The sequence below is a fragment of the Patella vulgata genome, chromosome 2 (assembly GCF_932274485.2).
Source record: "Patella vulgata chromosome 2, xgPatVulg1.2, whole genome shotgun sequence".
NCBI lineage: Eukaryota > Metazoa > Mollusca > Gastropoda > Patellidae > Patella > Patella vulgata.
In genome coordinates, this window is record NC_065880.2 from 89321923 (window position 1) to 89343797 (window position 21875).

The window sequence follows — 21875 nt, forward strand, 5'->3', positions numbered from 1 at the left end:
AGTTTGTCAGCTTTTATTGCTGTGAACGTAAACTGTATTATATTATATTGACTCTCCCATTCAAAGCTCATATCCCCGACCCATCCGACGCATACTGTGAACAGGTTGTAACATATCATATTGGCTCTCCCATTCAAAGCTCACATCCGCGACCCAGCCCATCCCGCGCCTCTTGGAACTGGTGGTAATTATTATATTGGCTCTCCCATTCAAAGCTTACATCCCCGACCCAACCCACGCTTACTGGAAACTGGTGGTAACGTGTTATATTAGCTCTCCCATTCAAAGCTTACATCCCCGACCCAACTCACGCTTACTGAAAACTGGTGGTAACGTGTTATATTAGCTCTCCCATTCAAAGCTTACATCCCCGACCCAACCCACGCTTACTGGAAACTGATGGTAACATATATTGGCTCTCCCATTCAAAGCTTACACCCCCGACCTAACCCACGCTTACTGGAAACTGGTGGTAACGTGTTATATTAGCTCTCCCATTCAAAGCTTACACCCACGACCCAACCCACGCATACTGGAAACTGGTGGTAACATTGGCTCTCCCATTCAAAGCTCACAACCCACGCGTAGTGGGAAGTGATAGTGATGCGTCTGTTATGCACCTGTCATGAAGGACACAATCGGATTAAAACACGTATCCTATTTCGATTCGTTTCGTTTTTTGTAGTTAGAATGTCGTTTTACTTATCTTTACTACCGTCGGATTTGGAAGATATTACCCTCGTTCTGTTTGGTGTGGCGGATTAGACAATCAAATGGTCTGTTGAGTCGAGTTCTTATCGTCCGGCACGGGGAACTGTGGGTAGATATTCACAAATCAAATCAAAAGTTGTATTTTCGAATACCCGTTGAAACACTGACGCTGATTGACGGCAAAGACTTAAAGGCCGATCGCATGACCCCTGTCACGACCCCTTAATACCAGCAGCTAGAGCTTCATGAAATGTAGGCCAGCTCATAATCTAGTTAAAAAAAACCGTTGAAATTATTATTACACAAACATGGTGTGTTCTTTATTAAAACAAAATATTTTATAAATTTTATACGAAATATACAAAGATACACATTGGTTGATGAGTTGATTGTTGGCTTAAAGGTATTTTATTGAAACCAGAACTTATTAATATCCGAAACAATGGACATAAAAACACAACTAAACAGATTATACGTGTGATTCTCTTTTTAATTCACAAAACATATTTACATTATCAATATAATCGATTTGTAATTGTTATGTTTTTTACTTTAAATCCGGAAACTTTATTATATTTTATGTCCGCGTTGATTAAATCTTTTTATAATACCTAGACAGGTTTGATATTTATTTTACCGTGCATAATCTTATTTATACAGATGAAATATGTAAAAGGGATAAACAAATGAATCAATCTGATTAAAAATAGATCTATGTTTCGTTTAGTTTTTTTTAAAATATAATTTCGATGGCCCATACTACATGAAGATCTGACCAGTTGTAAAGGGGGGCCGCGTCAGGGGGCAGGGAAGGGGATGAGGACATGGTAAGGACAGAGGACATGGCTCTGGTATTTATATCCCAGTTGGTACATGGGCTGATATTTTGACTTTAACAGAAGGAGAGTGAGAGAGGGGTCAACGTGCACTCGACACAAACTAGGTCATTTCGGGACTAACATATGGTTTAATTTATTTCAATAATTTGCTTGCGCGTAGGGGTCTTAAGCAGTGGGAGGTAAACGGAGGACCCGGAGAAATCCTACGGGGTTGGAAAGGGGACCAAGGTTGAAATCGAAACTACGCCACTTAACTCAAAGACAGATTTTATGATCCAACCTATTTTAACTATAGGACGATTTAATTTCATGTTTTTTTGTTTTTAATATTCCTAATGTAATCGAGCCCAAAATAGCGTCAATATCGTCAGTGAGTATGTCGCACCAATAGCTACCGCATGGAATGCAGGTGATGCTTGGGATCATCATGGGGGTCCAACCCAAGATTTGCACGACTCTGACTTTGAATGTTACAGTCATTGTGGCATTGAATTCCAGGGTGGAAACATCAGTTTAATTGTTTTAGTGACCAGAAAACAAATTTTGATATGCGTCGGCTTACCCAAAATGAAAGGTTACGTGCCCTTGGCATGCTACAGATCGGCACAACACAGGCGGTTGTGGCGCGGACGATGAATGTTTCTCAGTCTGTCATAAGCAGGCTATGGTCCAGATACCGTGATACACAATCTGTACAGGACAGACCACGCTCAGGTCGACCAAGGGCGACAACTCAAGCCCAGGATCGGTTTATCCGTACCTTGGCCTTGAGAAATCGTGTCATCACAGCAAATCAGATCAGCGCTCGTCTTCAAACAGACACTGGTGTGAGAGTGAGTGGCCAGACGATTCGGAATCGACTGCATAGGGGTCACCTTCGCGCCCGACGTCCTCGCGTGATCCCTTGTTTGAGAGATCATCACATTCAGGCAAGACGTCGTTGGTGTAGGGATCGTCAACACTGGGATAATCGACGCTGGAGCAATGTGATGTTTTCAGATGAGTCAAGGTTCACTGTTGATTTTTTGGACAGACGTAGGAGGGTGTGGCGTCGTCGAAACGAGCGCTTCCAAGACGTTAACGTCATCAGACATGATCGATTTGGGGGTGGTTCTGTTATAGTGTGGGGAGGCATCACTGTTGCTGGAAGAACGGCTTTAGATGTTGTTGCAGGGCGTGTTACAGGCCAGTACTACCGGGACAACATCTTGGCAGTCCATGTTGTGCCGTTCGCACGACGTCATGGCCGCCGTTTCATCTTCCAGGATGACAACGCAAGATGTCACAGGGCCAGGATCGTTACAGGTTACCTCCAACAACAGAACATCACCACATTACCTTGGCCAGCACTGAGTCCCGACCTCTCCCCCATCGAGCATGTCTGGGACATGCTTGGACAGAGGTTACGTCAACGTCAACAACGTCCTGCCAATGTCCAAGAACTTGCTGCTGCGTTGCAACAGGAATGGGACAATCTGGACCAAAATGACCTTAGACGTCTCATTAGGAGTATGTCACGTCGGATCAATGCTTGTTTGGCAAACAGAGGAGGATTTACCCGTTACTGACTTGGTTGTGGTGCTGTGGTAACTTTGCTGTTTGACCCCGGGTATCAGTTTACCCTTATAATGGTCAGTCTGCGCCTTACTTAGTCTAACGATCATTTGGAATAAATCGATGAATGTGAACTTCATTTCATTTTGTCATTTGTTTCTTCGTCAGTTTCATTAGGTGACTTTAATAACACTTAAAAATCAAATATCCCCTACTTTTATTTAATAGTATATTTAAATTGTATCTTTTAACTATTTTATTCAAGATCAGATGCCTTTCGGCATATAGATACAGAAATTGTACATTACATTGATGGCACAGAGTCTTTGAGAACAGCAATGATTAAATAAATTAAATAATCAACTACCAAACCGTAATTAAACTTTTTCTTAAACACAAAGCCTGTTTTAACAAATTACTTAGCTTATTCAACTCATTTACATTGTTTGATGCAAACAAATGTGCGAGTTTAAATACTGAAGGTCTTACAAAACAATACCGTTTAAGATATTGTTCTCTGATAGATTTTTAAACAGGACACCTCAGGACATCTTCAGTGTCGTGACTATCACAAATTAGACATATACGTTCATCTACTGGTATTTTACAGTATCGTCCATTCTCAATATTTAGAAGGTGAGAAGACGTGCGGAATTTAAATAATGAAATGAAATGGGGTTTAACGTCCTACTGTTCTGCTCCTATACTGGGCTAATGAAGACGGGCATACGCCATACAGTGTGCTATGAGGGAAATTTTGCCCGGGCAGCGGCACTATCGCCTACTCTTATATCGAATTCCAACTGCTAAGGGATCTTTTACGTGCATTCCAATGTTTACACGGGACCTCGGTTTTTCGTCTCATCGGAAGGACTAGCTGTCCTTGTCAGGCCCTCCGTCCTGCATCACTGACAAGGGGAAACCACGTTGGAGGAATTTAAATAATACTTGTTTACTTAGATTTGATTAGGGGTTCCTTAGATAATATTGTAAATCAAATGTTGTAACAATGTTACGGTACAGTTCACATTTCCTACTTACATTATTTGTGGATATAATTGTTAGATTTATATTAATAATAGCAAGTAAATATTTTTCATTATACTCGGTAAAAATATACATTAAACCAAATACATTTAACTCATTTTTAATACAAATTAACCACTCCTGACTATCGTGTGTTTTACTATCATTATGGAAATCTAACAAAGTTTGTAAACAGTTCAGCAAAATAAAACAGTTTTCACTATTCAAAATATGTAACCAGTACTTGAAGATTCATATCTTCCGTTTTGTAAAAAAGTAAGTGTGAACTGAGCATAGGTCGAAGAACATGTGGACGTACACACATGTGACACGGGAACAAAGCCATACAATGAAATAGGTTTACAGAAAACACATCGAGGATTAGTGCTAAATGATAAGGTGCAGTTCAGTTTTTCGTCTGAGGTTACGAGATGTAAACATAGCTAGCGCTAATCCCAACCCTAACCCTGGACCTAACCCCAATGCTTACCCTAACCTACCATCTCGCCAAGAATCACGGGCTCTAACCTTATTTACATCTCAACGACCTTGACAAAAATTGAAATACCCTTAAAAATAGATTTAGCTGTTCGGCAAGAGGTATATCCTGGTGTCGACATACCCATGTACCAAATTTCACCGTGCCGGAAGCTGATACAGAAAACCCCTGTAAGATTGCCAAGGGACAAGAACAAGATACGACCATATTAAAGGAGCTAAATCGCTAACATTTGGGACCTAAAAATTCACAAAAGTGGGTCGCAACGCATATAATACTGTAATATGAATGTATATAAACTGATTTACATTTAATGGTTTCCGTTTTTACTCCAATTTCAAATCAGCGAAATAAGTCAGCAATCTCAATCGAGTGCAAATGTCTAGCGTCTAGTTATTCTAGTCTACATAACTCCATTTGATTTGGTGCAATGTGTCTAGCCTCGTCCCTCGAGTCTCTCAATACAACTGGGGCTGAAGCGCATTATGGTACACGATTGTGTACCAATGTTAAAAAAATTATTTTATCTTAAATATCGGATATCAGAGGCTCATCTTTTCCCGGTAAGTTTACATCATCAATGTTGATTTAAATTGACCAATAATTCGTGTTTTCGATGTCGAAGATTTTGGAGGATTTTGAGTTACGGACTTAGCTCCTTTAACATATTGACAAAACATAAGTAATTACAACTAAGCTATATATATGAAATGAAATTGGGTTTAACGTCCTACTGTTCTGCTCCGTTTGAGGCAAACTAATTAACAAGTTTACAGAAAACTTATCGACGTGTAGCATGGATAGTATATTCTGGTGTTGACATGCGCATTCCACAAAATCCATCATTACTGGGCTTCTCACCACCGGAAAGCGACACAGAAAATCTCTGTAGGATATTTGTGAAAAACAGAAATAGTTCCATTCTAGCAAGTGGTTCTCCTGGGCACATCCGTGGACCTGTTGAAAATGGCATAAAGGTAACAGGAGGTTTGGATACGTTTCCGGAGCCATCTAAGAACCTCTCTGGTTTAAATTTCAAGGGTTCCTTCCAGTATCTAGAATCAAGATGGCAGGCGTACAGATTTGCATAAACTAAGGTACCTTCTGGGATAAGATATCCTTTAACTTTGGTATCTTTGACAGTGGTGTGAGGTAGTGACATTGGTAGTGCGTTTCCTAGACGTTGTACTTCCAGAAGTGTCGCTTCGTTGTAAGACAATTTAGACTTATCAGACCAGTCAACCATACGGTCATCGCCGACCACGCTATCAATTTCCTCTTGGCATTTCTTCTGGACTTCCGGATGAAGGACCATATAGAGAAATGCCCAGTCCAGCGTAGTGACTGTTGTGTCAGAACCAGCAAAAAACAGATCCAAAATGATTCTTCTCATGTTACTTTCACTAATGGTACTGGACTCCTTGTTAGCACACGTGTCGAAGTATACATCTATCAAATCACTTATATCCTCTTTATCAAAAACCTGCCTGCGCTTTTCAATGTGTTTAGCAATCAACTGTTCCACCGCCATCATGGCATTTCGTCCTGCCAACATTTGTGAGGCTATGAAAGGTATGAAACGAAGCATAGGAAAACGATGAACGGGTGTAAAAAAGACCATATCACCAAATCCATCTTCTAGAACCTTAAGGATCTGAAGAAATTCGGGATCACCATAATCATACCGTTTACTAAACACAACTATACTAATGATGTTGGTTGTGGCTTTCATCATCAATTCATGGACTTTAATTGGTTTGTCTTCACAGTTTGATAAAAAGTCCAAAATGATGTTAGTTTCTTCCTTAATCTGTTCTTCCAGGGTTGATTTTCCCACCCCTAGATCGCGAAGACTACGGAGTGACATGCGTCTCACATTCTTCCAATCTTGTCCATTAGCCCAGATGATCCCGTTCCCACCTTTGCCGAGCTGTTTCATCACCCATAACTTCTCTATAGGACGAGTACTAAACCGGTCCTTCTGCTTAACAAAAGCCTCTTCTATAGATTCAAAGTCATTTAAACTATCAACAACTGGTCGCCGCAATAAATACGAAAGATGTCGCCATATTTTTCTTGAAGTTCGGCATAATATCTATGTCTCTTACCTACGAGTTTGCCTCGCATATCCAACATGTTCCCCACAACTGGCCAAAATGGTGGTCCAGGAGGTATTCCAGATCGTTCCTGCATTGAGATGACATATCCAATAATTAATAAGACAACAAGAGCCACTAAAATTGTTGTAACATCATTAAATATTGATACAATGTCCCACATGTTAATCATATTTATAAGTGTAGATTCCGAACAATTACAAAATATGTCACACTTAACTTATATTTATAAATGTTATCCAGAACAACCAACAATATACGTCACAAGTTACCAATATTTATAGATGTTATCCCAAACAACCAACAATATATGTCACACGTTACCAATATTTATAAATGTTATCCAGAACAATCACAATATATGTAACACGTTACTAATATGTATAAATGTAGATACGAATAACCACAATATATGTCACACGTTACCAATATTTATAGATGTAGATCACGAATAACCACAATTTGTGTCACACGTCACTTATAACTATAAATGTAGATCACGAATAACCACAATATATGTCACACGTTACTAATATTTATAAATATTGACCCAGAACAACCACAATATATGTTACACGTTACTAATATTTATAAATGTAGATTCCGGACAACCACAATTTGTGTCACACGTTACTAATAATTACAAATATAGATCACGAACAACCACAATATTTGCTCTTAATTATATATCAACATCTAGAATATTTCATAAATTTAGATCACGAATAATGTCTCTTTATAAGATATCTAAATCTACCTGATTTCGTGAGCTGTATGTTCATAAATTATAAACATGCACTCAGTATAGGCCTGTTAGATATATTGAGATGTATCCACTTTAGATATACGAAACATGTAAACAGGTAAACAACATAATCAACAAATAAGTAGATATAACGGTCTAGTAGCTTGAACTTTATATAGGTTATTAGGGGTCATTTATCACAGGTATAAAAGCCACGCACAAATCACGTGACCTATTGTTCAGTCCAAACTGGTTTTGGTATGATTACACGTGACCGCGACTTTCAGTGGGTTAAATAATAAACGTTTAAATGTAATGAAATGAAATAAAATGAGGTTTAACGTCCTACTGTTCTGCTCCTAACCTGGGCTAATGAAGACGGGCATACGCCATACAGTGTGCTATGGGGGTAATTTTGCCCGGGCAACGGCGCTACGGCCTATTCTTTTATCGAATTCCAACTGCCAAGGGATCTTTTACGTGCACGCCAATGTGTACACGGGACCTCGGTTATGTTTAAATGTGAAACACTGTCTAGTACATGCTTTTTGGAGATTTCAATCTGAAAAACGAACTACTTGTTTTACGTTAGTCGCCACTATTGAATCCACTGCTCAGTCATCCTCATACATGAATTATAAGTTAGTTTTATTATTTGAGTTAATAAATAAGACATTTTATATGTTTGTAAAGCAAACAAATATCCACCACAATTGTCATAATTATTGCTGGCTTGAATGGCCGAATGGTTAGCGCGTGCGCGTTGCATCATAAGGTCTGTCATTGAGTCATCTGGCGTGGTTTCGATTTCCCAGTTGTAGGGTCGCCTGTCCGACCTCGTGGGTTTTCTCCAGGTCCTTCGGTTTCCTCCCACTGCTAAAGACGCCTACACACAAGTGAATTATTGAAATAAAATTGAATCATAATATGTTAGTCCCGAAATGACCTGGTTTGTGTCGAGTGGACGTTAAACCTCATTTTTCTCTGTCTGTCATAATTATTGATAAGGTTCTTTTAATCTGTATTTTGAAACATTTCAATCAATTAAATCTCGCAAGGGATTAGTCATTTAGTGATCGGCTCAAAATTTCAACACCCTCGGATAGCCCCCACCCTCACCCGAATTATATTGACATATCAGTTTATGATACAATATAAATACATCAAGTTTCGCAGATCAACGACTTGTTTACAGGATGCAACCACTTTTTACTTATAGCCCATGCAGCTGTTTTGTTAATAACCCATGCATCTGTTTTGCTCATAACCCAAGCAAGATCAAGCCTTCTATCGAATATGCATTTACCGGTGCCTTCGCATATTCTAAATAGTTTATATTTGAAATAATAACACAGGGCGGACATCAATATCCAGGACTTGCTATTTATAGAATGATAGTATGTGTTAGATGTGTCTATAATCCACATGGATCTATAGCAGTTATTGTAAGATATAGTTCTCCCGATTTAGGTCTGCTTGGGAGATGAATAGAAAGGGAGGAAACTCTTGCCATGGTATACAGGACGCAGACCACCATTAACTTGCCCATTGACTTCAATGTTAACTCTGGCCTCTTTGCACACCTCCAACTTTTCCCAAAATTATCGTTCGGCTGAATGCTTTTCACTACATACAGAAGAACAAATGGTTACATCTATGCACTAAAATTTGTATCAGGTTGACCACCAATATTTTGAGATACACAAACTTGAAGAAGCATACTAAAAACATTTAACTATTCGCCGTACATATCGACGTAACCAAAAATCAACAAAAATGGGCATGCAAAAGGGGAGAAAAGCAATAGAGAGAGAATTGCTATGAATGGACGAACTACATTTTGTGGGTACCCAGATGGTGAAATTTAATGATTGTCTGCCTCCATCACATCAGCCAAATCAGAAATAGACTCTAGACTGACTTCATAATACAGATGTTTTCACAACGAAGTAAAAACATTTTCCCATGATACTGTCATGCTTTTGCCATCTTTCATACTATGTATTCTTGACAAATCTAAAAAAAAACCCACAAAGATAAAGGGAACGTTAAAGCAAGAATTAGGTCTATAAAATCATCAATCTAAATTATATTTTAAATATAGGTCAGTTATTCCTCGGGTTTCTCCCCTGTCAATGTTGCAGGACGGGAGTAGGGGTTGACAAGGAACAATATTGTAAACTGTATGGCGTATGCCCGTTTTTTTGAGTTCGCTTGGAGCAGAGAACTCGGGGGTTAAACCGCGCATTTCATTTTATTTCATTTTAGGCTTTAGAAGAGGTGGCTGATCTCGAGTAGATATACCCACCTTGTATAACAGGTGGTTGATCTACACAAAAAGTCTATCACTGAGTCAACTGAAGTGGTTTCGATTCCCCGGTTGTACGTTACAAGGAGTAGGGGTCGCCTGTCCAACCTCGTGGGTTTTTCTCCGGGTCCTCCGGTATCCTCCCCAACGCACAAGCGAATTATTGAATTAGAATTGAATCATATGTTAGTCCCGATATGACCTAGTTTGTGTCGAGCGGACGTTAAACCCCATTTCTTTCTCATAGTGTACCATGTTTTAGGTTTTAGAGTTAAACCTGTCACTCTCGCCAGGTTATGAACAATATCAGTAAAACCAATCTGATTTCAAACACAGATCTTTTTTCGTTTCGTTGTTTTTAGTTTAAAATTTCGTTTTACTTGTGTTTACAACACTAGTTTCTGGAAGAGTTGTTGTATAACCCTCGTTCTGGATGATTTGAGGGATTGGCCAATGAAACGGAACTGTGGGTAATCCACTAGAAACATCAACTCGTCCGTCTGACAACATCCATTTTAATCTATTGGAATGGTTTGTAGGATGACTTTCACCTTTAACAGGATACTGTGATTCGCCATCTTTTAATATATTCAAAGATTTTATCCTTGAAATTTGCTGGACCTTTATAGGATTTAATAAAAAATTTATGATTTGTGTTGTTTGTTTTTTTAAATTTTTTTTTTATTTTTGGGGATCACCCTTTAGCTGTTGTTGGCAGACCAGCTTTATTGTAACACTGGACTAAAACCCTTTTACCAACCAGTAGTACTGTTTCATTTTTTTTCTATCCGACCAAATGATCGACCATCTTGTAAGGGGCTACGGTGGCTGAATGGGCAAGACGCTGGCCCGCTAGCCTACACTGTAAAAAAAGTGTGTAACGTTACTCTTTATCAAGTGAAATCTTAATCCATATTTGGTGTAACTGGTGCTTTACACTAAGAAAGAGTGGCTTTAGACGATTTGAAGTGCAAATTTACTCCAATGGAGTGTAAACCCTTAGTTACACTTATTTTGTGTAAAATATAAACGATAAATGGTGTAAGTTTACACTTACAAAAGTGAATCAGCTGTTCGCCCTTGGTCGGTGTTAAGTATACTGAAAATAAGTGTAATAAAACATAATTTTGGGTGTAATTTATTTCTCGAGGAGGGGTGAGTAACTAGAAACAAATAAAGCAGTAAATAGTGTAGCATGACACTGAACGTGGTGTATTCTTGTAACTTTTTGTAGTGAAACATTACGCGTATAATTTTAGCACGATAGAACGTGTAACATTTATATATTGATAACTATATTTATTGTGTTAATTTACACCAATCGTAGTGTATTCACATTCCGCTTGCTAGGGTGTAATATTAGCACGACAAAAAGTGTAAGATTTCACTTAAAATCGTATAGATCATTACACTGAGATCGGTGAATATTTATCCTTCTATTCGTGTCTGTTTTTAACACTATTTCGAGTGTACCATATACCAAACGAAAGTATTTAAGATTCATATTTATATTTACAGGGTTAATTTACACCAATGGTAGTGTATTCATATTATTATCTCCCTTTACTTAAATATCTGAATTTGAATATATAGCATGCAATTATAATTAATATGCATATCCTGCAACGTACTTGACATAACTAGATTATTTTTTTCTGTATGTCAACTTTATCATAAATTACATTGTGTCAATCTGTTAAATAATGTTGCATTTATATCGTCTCAATGTATACTTTGTTTACGTAAGGCAAGTATACTTTATAATATTGCATGACTAGGCAATGAAATCTCCGAATCATTGCCATCTTGTCGAGACGGCCAGGCGAACGTGTTGCCCAGCACTAGTACCCTGGGTCAGTTGTTCCCACTGGGATATCCGTTTCCATGGTCGTAGCGATGCTTTAGTATTTACACCAATAGTTCTTGGTAAATGCTCCTAGAACGCACCACAGATACATTTGGGTGATTTTACCCGTAAATGAGTTGTTAGCAGTAATTTTAGTGGTGTGTGAGTACCCTTAAAGAAGTAAAAGTTTACACCGAATTGAGAGCTTAGCAGTCGCTCTAGTAGCGTAAGGTTATCCTTCATATTTTACATGTTTACACTGAACCAAGACTGTAGCAGTCGCTCCCGTGGTGTAAGGTTACCCTTAATCTTGTACATGTTTACACCGTGCTGCGAGTTTAGTAGTCGTTATAGTAGTATAAGGTTACCCTATATGTTGTACATGTTTACATCGAGCTGAGAGCTTAGTAATCGTTATAGTGCAAAGTTACACCTAATGCTATATATTGTTGCACCGAAGATGCACCCTAAAAGGTGTATATAACCACCACTCGAGTGTAGTTATGTTGGTGTAACCTTACACCAAGCTCTCAGTTACACTTCAGTTACACCTTTGTGGAGGCAGCAGGAGTTCACCCTAAATTGGTGTAATCTCTGAAATTATTTTTTTACAGTGTACTGTGCAGTGCACTCAGAGCAATATTAAGTTCAAGACAGTAGTCCGTCCGCTAGTTCTGGGTATAGTCTTTTTCTTCTAATTTTAACCTCTATAAAAATACTGCTACTGCACTCATTTTAATAATTTTTCTTTAATACCCGGCCTAATCATAATACGTTTCTAAAAACTGTTTAAAGATAATGTGAGATTTGTAAAGGAGCCCAAAGACACAGTGGTCTTAAGTCCGGTGGAAGGAATTAAACTGGATTGCTTAGCTAATTTTACAAGTAAACCAATAAATTACAAATGGTACAAGATTGAAGTAGTGGGCAAAACTCCAATTATCGACGGCCAGGGTTTTACATTCGTAGAAGATGGAATTTTATTTAATACGACTTTAACAAATGGTGAACAAAGTGGCATCTATCAATGTGAAGCTAATGCGACTAGTTATTCCATTTTGAGTCGCACTGCTCGAGTTACATTTACAGGTAAGTACATCGTAATTCAATTGATTTAAATCAAAGATGCATTATATAAGATTTAGATACAGAACTGGTCGTTTTTGTAATAATGGTTTAAATATAGATAATGAAAAGGGAATATGTTGAAAAGTTATGACTGTTTGAAGAATATTGTAGTCTCGATTATCCAGTAAATTATTTAAACAATTCAAAATCACAACATGCGATTGTCTAGAGAGTTGATTAAGGGTTTGTCTTGTGAATAAATGTCTAGCCTAATTAAAAATTTACATAAAATTTGAGACCAAAAGAAAGATCTGCAATAGCTCTTACATAATGTATCTTTAATGTTTATAAATCAAATATTTTTCGTATACATGCACGTAAAAGAACCCCTGAGAGTTGAAGAAGTGACTTACCGCTGTCAGCATAACGTGTGTCCGTTTTCATTAACCCGGTTGCTCATTTCGTGAGCACAAACTTCGATTAATACTAAATATTTTAAAACCCCCAAATTTATGTTTTTGCTTCCACTTTTTTCCCTTACGGAATCAATTATTTCCAAATCCTGCGCGCGAATTTCAGCCAGTCCCATAAATTATCCCGTATCTGATCTGATATTTGGTCGATATTTTGGTATATTTAGACTAAATTTGATTTTAACTTGAACTTTTATTTTATGTCGCAGTTCCCATTGGATCATTAGCACGTCAGGGGGATCACGTGGCTAAGTGGGTAAGACGCTAGCTCGCTAGCCTGGAGGTCGTGTGTTCGATCCCTGCATTGGCCAAGAAAGTTCATCCAGATTTTCCGGCGTGGTTCTCCCTTGTCAGTGATGCAGGACGGAGGGGCTGACAAGGAAAGCTGTCTAGTCGTTCGGATGGGACGAAAAACCGAGGTCCCGTGTACACATTGGCGTGCACGTAAAAGATCCCTTGGCAGTTGGAATTCGATATCAGAGTAGGCCGTAGTGCCGCTGTCCGGGCAAAATTTCCCTCATAGCACACTGTATGGCGTATGCCCGTCTTCATTAGCCCAGGTTAGGAGCAGAACAGTAGGACGTTAAACTCCATTTCATTTCATTTCATTGCCACGTCAGCCAATTAGAGGATTTCAGTACGCATCATTAGTTATATCTTCTGATATCCGAAGATTTTCTATTCAAGGTAATTTATTTTTATTACAATAGAGCTTTCAAGTGGAAATGACAAAGCAAGAAATATCGATGATTTAGCATATAATTAAAATTTGATTATTTTAGATGTCCAAATTAACTGTTATTCGTGTGCACTTTCTCTTTGACAATTGCTATAGTTCTGGTTCCGCCAGTGACATTATGGACACGTCTATCATTTAAATTCGTCTTTATTTTCCAAGTCGGCGCAGAAAAGTATAAGAAGTTAAACCCGATATCCTTTCTGTCATTTATCTATTGTTAGAGTACAGAAATATGTTGACAATATCCTTTAAACAAGAGCAACCGTGTTTACCTAGAGTACGACACTCTCAAACCCATACTAAACTTACGCCGTTTGTCTACAAATAGCGAAATGAAATGAAATGGGGTTTAACGTCCTACTGTTCAGCTCCTAAACTGGGCTAATGAAGACGAACATACGTCCTACAGTGTGCTATGAGGGAAATTTTGCCAAGGGACCTTTTACGTGCACGTCAATGGGTACACGGGACCATCCGAACGACTAGACAGCTGTCCTTGTCAGGCCCTCCGGAAAATCTGGATGAACTTTCTCGGCCAATGCAGGGTCTACAAATAGCTCCGCTTGAGAACAAACAATGAGCAAGCTAACGACTGTAGTCGAAAACACTAAATACAGGCCCGTAACTAAGTAGAGGTGGTAATTCTCTGTGTGTAGAATGTTTCAAAACATGGAGTTATAAGTTTATACGATCAAAAACACATTTTTATGGATAACAATTACTATTGTTACTATTGTTATCCATAAAAGTGTGTTTTTGATTATGTTCCAATTACTAAATGTCATTCAAAGAATATAAGTTTATACAAGTTATGTTCTCATTACAGATCTCGAATACAAGTGGATAAAGGGCACCAATAGTACAAGTGCTATACCCATACCCCTGGATTCTGCCAGAATCTTTACGTCGCATGATGGTATCTTATACTTTGGTGAACTCCAATTGGAAGATGCGGGCGAATTTACTGCTCAAGCTACATTTAGAATTATAGAAGATAACAATACTATTTATCTTGGTGATCCCACGCTAAACCAACAAACATCTTAAACAGTAACCTTCACTGTTCAACCACAAGGTATGTCAATGAGCTTCAGCAATAAGAACGGTATGTGGTTTAAGAGAAACAACTCATACATGTACAAAGTAAAAGTATAGATCCGTGGTTTCAAAATTGTACAGCTCTCCCTTTTCAATCTTGCTTCCCAACTACCCCACACACACACCTGAAGCCCACTATTACTATGTTCCACAATAAAATACAACAAAAAAAACTAAGCTTATATCGATATTCATTGACTTTCATTTCTTAGTTAGAATTACGTGGATCAGTACGTAATAATTTAGTGCGTGCTAAGCGGCGACTGGCGACTATTTTTTGAGATGCCCTAAAAAGTGTGCTATTTTTTTCTCGACCTACCTTAACAAATAGCCATATTGTAAAAATATAAAATACCCCAGACTTAATTTGTATTTAGCCTTTGATTTATGCTTTTGATTTTTTTTGTCAGCCAAACCCAGTGAAGAAGAACTCATCATAGGTGATCATTTTCCTCAGGTTTTCCCCCCGTCAACCAACATTTGGACAAACTATTGATTTGGAATGCTTTGCTTTCGGGAGGTAAGTAGAAGCAGTCATGGAACAGATATAACCACTCTACAGAAATTTCCATAGGGCATTTTGAGACTACAATATCATTTTCTTTTGTGTACTCTAAACTATTCTACGGCATCATTTACGTTTTGTCGATTGAATATACTTACATTAAAGATTACAATTGTATGTATCAAAACTTAAAACATTGAAGGAACGTACAAAGAACACCCCTAAACCAATAAGGTATTTCTGGCAGTTCTGGAGAAACACCACCGTTACCCTCCGATATCCTGACAAGTCAGTCTTCCCTTAACTTTAGTTTGCTCAATCTAAAATAGAAGTGGGATTTTTGTTTCAGTCCGTTAACATATTCTTGGACATTTAACGGCGAACCATTGAAAAATAAAACGAGATTGTTAGACAACAACTGCAGGATGTCCATACCAGATGCCCAACTCGATGACGAGGGGAATTATACCTGCACGGCTGCCAATAACAGTACAAATACATCCAGAAATTTATTGTTAAAAATCGAAGGTTGGTCAAGTATTGCAATTTCCCTGTAATTTAACAATTGCAATAGTACTACTATATAGATCAGAAACGACAGTGACGTCATCACCGCCATCTTGGAATTGTAGGAACAACAAGATCGTACGTAACTAACGTACGAAAATTAAAGACTAAAACATTTTTCTCTGCAGGTAGGGTGGGTCTGTTGTTCAGATTGCAACAAGATGAGTAGCGTTTGGGGACTAGTTGCTAACCTCAAACAACCCGATCGGGTATATGACGTCATTTTGATTCAAAAGTAGCTTTTCCAGTGATTATTCGCTATCCTGTTGGGTTGGGCCTAATAAACACTGAAAAAAAACTAACTCAATTCAAGGGGGGTAATTCACATTAAGATCGCCCCTTTTCACAGCTGCAATGGGATGTCTAGGGGTTAGGGTTGTGCTTTATTTATATATTAATGGTTTTTACACTACATATAATTGTCATTGTTTTAACAACGGGTGTTATTATTAACGAAATTATTTCCATCTCATTTATCTTCAGGTCGACCAATTTTATTCATTAGCATTATCTGATGGTGAGGTAAAGGAGAATTCGTTTCATAAACTAATCTGTTTATCTTATGGACCAGCGAAACCGGTCATAACCTGGCACAGAAATGGCGAACCCATTGGAAATATTACGGATAGATATTATGCAGACGACAAATCTTTTATTATATTAAGCCCAAAGATCGGTCGAGATGATGGTATTTACCAATGTGCTGCTAAAAATGCATATGGAACCATTTATTCCACAGCTAAAATAACTATAGCAGGTGAGGTGTTTCAAAAATTTAATCGGTATGTGTATGTGTGTGTGGGGGGGGGGGGGAGAGAGAGAGAGAGAGAGAGAGAGATCCCATTTGGTTTGACAGATGTCCCATCACCTTGTCAAGTAAAATGGTGTCATCAAACTCCCCATTTTGTACACAGAATTAGAATACTGTTTTGTAATGTGGTTCTAACCCTTGTTTACATCTTCTATACACACAAAGACTAAATAAACAGTTTCGGTTATATTAAATGGAAACAGAATAAACACTTTTCAAAATGCATGACGTATACTTAATCCTTACGACTAAAACCATCCTGTCCTTACCCCGTGACAGAATAAAAGTGTCGGTCAACTATCTTCGTGTCTGTTCTCAAGCGGAAACAAACAGTGCAACTTTCGTATGCCAAATCCATACACTTGCCCCAGTTACATGCCTTAACATTTATGGACTAGTCTGTCACAAAGCCCCTTCTTCTCTAAATGAGAAACAGTTATACGTAGTATGTCTATATGTGTTAACAATAAAAGCCATATTTTTTAGATTGATTTATACTAATACCAACAAGGTCTTTTATAATCTTAAACATCATCCTACTCTTTGTACCATTTTTATGAGATATTATACACCCCTTTCGTAAATCAAAGAACCACAGATATTTGGACGTTCAAGAAAATACACGGTTCATCGCTTATTCGCTGGGTGTTCATATTTGTACATAAATTAAAACTGACACGTAATCATAATTAATCAACTCTGGGTAATTTTTTTAAAAGACATATCAACGTTTACGACACTTTGTATGCTAAAGAGGAGGCGGAGGTGTTACTGATTTTCAGGTGAAAGTTGTGATTCTTACATTTTTAGGTTGTCAACTGTGTAGTCAAGGTATTAGATATTCAACGATGCAAGCCCAGATAATGTTCGAGCGATACACGGTGTTACAGCCATGACAGATTTCGTGAACTGAATATGACAAAATAAACGATATCTCCTTACCCGTGATAGTAAATAATATTAATTCTTTTAAAATTAATCGACAACAGAGTACATTTACACTAATTGTGCATAGTGAAAATAAATACTTGCGTGAAACAAGTCAAAATCACAAATAAATATAAGAGAAGGGGTTACCTCGATTATTCCTGCTAGGACCTTGCTTATATTGAGTCATAATGAGAAACTATTCTTGAGACTGGCTTTTCGACAGTAAAAAGGGTGAATAACAAATGAATGAGAATCCGTGGCGTACGGCCCGGATATCCATTTTAGAAAGGCATCCAATCAAAGAGTTATATTTTAAATTATCGCCGTTAACTTGGTGTACAGGCTTGCCCTACTTCATTTGTATAAAAAGATTAATTCTTCAGTTTTTACAGATTTAAAACGTCTTCACGGGCCCTGAATCTTTGGGGGCGGGGGGCATACAATCAAGAGGTTGGCCCGGGCATCGCCAAAACTCTGTACGCCACTGATGGGGTTTGGCCTTTTATATATTAAAGATTACTTTGCTACGTAATCATTGTCTCGATGGTAATTCGTACATTAAACATATAGTTGAAATATATTGAATATCCCTTTAACTCGGTAGCGGTTTGCTTATGGTATCATAAATTGATCTAGAATAATTTCAAACGACATTACTTTTACCTGTACCTGTCTTTACTAGGGGCAGAAGAATAGGACGTTAAATCCATTTCATTTCCGGTTTGGGCCTGTATTTTAAAAGCCGAAGGCCATGGGATACAAGATAAACTTCGGGCAATGTCATAAGCATAATGGTTAAGTACAAATGAAAAGCAAGACACCGATTTTTCTTCGACTAAAGTACAGTTTCGATGCAAGAGGACTTCTGTGGCAATATACCACCGTTTTTATGGGTGTCGTTTTCGCATCATGCATTTCTTTATCAGTTGGCCATTCTTGGGAAAACGAAACTTTGACCGGGTGTAGGTTGGTGCTTCGGTTTTCGTTGCTTTTAGATAGACTACCTATGTTAGTGATAAAGGTTTTATTGTTTAGTTTCCGAGGAAATCTGTTGTAGATTATATTGGCCTAATCTATGTCCTCTCTCCAATAATTTAGTTATAAATCTAATATTTATGATATTAAGTGCATAGTTATTGATGCACAATATAGCTTTTAAATCTGTCATATGATCAGACATTCTGCTATATATTATATATACTTATCCACTCCACTCCAATGATGGAAACATTCGCTACATATTAAAACATATCTTCAATGGCAATAGTCGATAACCATATAGCCGTTGTGTTCATTTCTTTTTAATTAATTGTGAATTTTTAGATGATATTCGATACAAACTTCTTAATGCCTTCAATTTTGATGATTTTATAAATTCTGATTCTATGAACAAGTTTTTAACCATCATGATGTCTTCAGAAAATATTCCTTTAATTGCTAATTGTATTTTAAATATGCTCAAAACTAGACGATTTTACTTGTAAATATATCAATGACTTTTAATTTAATGTATTTAGTCCGTTCAAAGATACTGTTGACTTTTGTCTTAATGTACATATTTTTTTTTTTTTAGATCGTGTCTCATATATCAATGACTTTTAATTTAATGTATTTAGTCCGTTCAAAGATACTGTTGACTTTTGTCTTAATGTACATATTTTTTTTTTTTTAGATCGTGTCTCATAAGTCGATAACGGCTGGGTATTATTCATCACTTTTATTGTAATTGTATGTTTGTATGTATATTTTGGATGTAATACGTGACACGTAAATAAAATAAATTATTATTATTGTTTAGAGACAGTGATTGGAGGCTTTGAACTATTTGAACAACCCCCCCCCCCTCTCTCTCTCTCTCTTTAACAGTTAGTATTCCGAGAAAAGTTAAATTTGATCTTAGAGCAGTAAAATTACATGTGATTCGCAACCGCACGGTACTTTCAATAATGACCATACTCTAACGAAAATAGTTTATCTGTATCATACACAATCAATACACTATTACAGACCACTGAAAGAAAACCACACATAGCCTTTCCGGACATAGCCTTTCTGGTGCTATTTTCAGGTAATGGAAGTATTATAGATTGATATCCGGTGCAAACGAGATAACCATGCGCATAGATTAAGCTCTAAATATAATTATTATTGGCTACAATAGCTTTACTAATTAAAAACATATAAAATTGTTTATAACGAGCAACCAGTACAACTTTGCCACAATATGCATTGAATTCTCAATGGATTTTCTTGTCATGCGAGATATATTAAAATATGAATCTATACAGCACTATTTTAATAATTAGTATGTCCAATTGACGTTGACATTATTACAATATTGTTTCAAACTGAGTGGAGTCTATGGTGGGTACCAACCTAATGTTAATTTACCACTATCCCAGGGTGTACATTTCCTTGGCTTATTCTGAATTTTTATTAAAAAAATCATTTACAATTGAAGTAGGCCTATTAAAAGCCTATATGTTAAAACATTATTTCCCCGTTGGGCATCTAAACACAAATGGGCAGGGGTAAAATGTGCTTTGAAAAAGTTTCCAGGGGTAAACGAAACGAAAAAAGTAAGTAAATTATGCGGGTTAGGATCAATGGCACTAAATTTAAAAAAAATCAAAGACAGACGTTTTTGATTTGACTGCACAGTAACATGGGATATGTTACATTTAGATGGTATTCAAATTCCGATACAGATCTATTCATCCACCACTTAGATTCATTACCTGGCATACACTTTATAACAATTTGTCGATTTCAAGGAAGGCAATGGACCAGTGTTTGGGTGTCATATTTTTATTTTAATGATAGAAATTGGAGCTTTAACAATTCGATCAGGCTGAAAGGTTGTGATAACAGTCATTTTCGAACCAAATTCATAATGCCGGAACTAAATAAACAAGACCAGACAATTGTTTTCTAACTGCGTAAGGACCTTCCAAGTCTCTCTTTTTATGAATATAGACTTAAACAATTTTGTAAGCGATATGTGTGGCTTACAAAAGTTTCTTCGCTTTGAGCACTTGACGATACATTCAACCTGTCAGATTCATAAAACCATTCACCCGATCATTTTTCTTCACTATATAACCACAGAAAGTGATTGGTGGAATGAGATCCATTGACCACGTTGTTTTCTTTGAGGACAAGGCTAACTTTCGGATTTCATCCTTGGTAAATGATTGAAATTCAGTCAATGATTCCAATCGTGGTTCATCTGTAAAATAAGACCAACTTTGAACAAAAAGATTGTTGAACTGGTTTCTTCATTTTGCAATGCTAGAAATACATGTAAAGAAATTAGAAAAGTTATTTGCCAATTCAAAATTAGTAACTGAGTCAGGAAGTGTAAGTTTGGAGTGAACACCGAAAAGAGATTGCATAAATCTGTCAAATTGCTGACGAATCGACATTGGCGACGGCATAAAAACGATTTATTGATAAAATAATATTTTAGTGACTGAAACAGGTAATTGTTAGTAAATTACTCTTATAAAGTCCCATAACCGAGGTAAACTGATTATCTCGTTACATTTTGGCATTTGATTTGTATAACTAATCCTACTATTATCAAGGGTTACCCTATGTAATCTGGGACTAAGATATATTATTACCTGGACTGGAAATAAAGCTAAGTGATTACATTTCACCTTATTATCCAACTGTTAACTAAAAGATATTAAATTCAGACCGTGAAAAATTATTTACTTATATTTTTTTAAAGATGCTTTATGTAAAAGCTAAATACCTAATGCATGTATTTATTTTGGCGTCAGATATTATATAAACTATTAATTAGACATTTATTCACATGTCAAGCCGCCTATAACCAACTCGCTCGATTATCGGGTGTCGGGGATTTAAACGAATTGAAACACGATTGCCATTTAATGATTTAATTTAAAAATGGCGAATCGAGGCTTAGTCGATAATAAACATCTTGCCAAAACTTCAAACAGTAATAACTTCGCTCAGAATAAAGTAATCTGAATAAAATTTTCCATGATATCCATTTTACATTTTCTAT

General features: G+C 37.1%; 1 protein-coding gene across 1 annotated transcript; it reads right to left on the bottom strand.

Moving 5' to 3' along the window:
* Positions 1-3414: 3414 nt before the first annotated feature.
* On the bottom strand, positions 3415-6894 carry LOC126810109 (cytochrome P450 2D3-like). The gene has a single exon (XM_050535088.2). It carries the CDS (start codon positions 6566-6568, stop codon positions 5411-5413), a length of 1158 nt encoding a protein of 385 aa, XP_050391045.1. The 5' UTR covers positions 6569-6894; the 3' UTR covers positions 3415-5410.
* Between the last annotated feature and the right edge of the window lie 14981 nt (positions 6895-21875).

Bases quoted from the DNA above. Each gene is read 5' to 3' on its own strand.
- LOC126810109 (XM_050535088.2), bottom strand. From the start codon at position 6,568: ATGAAACAGCTCGGCAAAGGTGGGAACGGGATCATCTGGGCTAATGGA.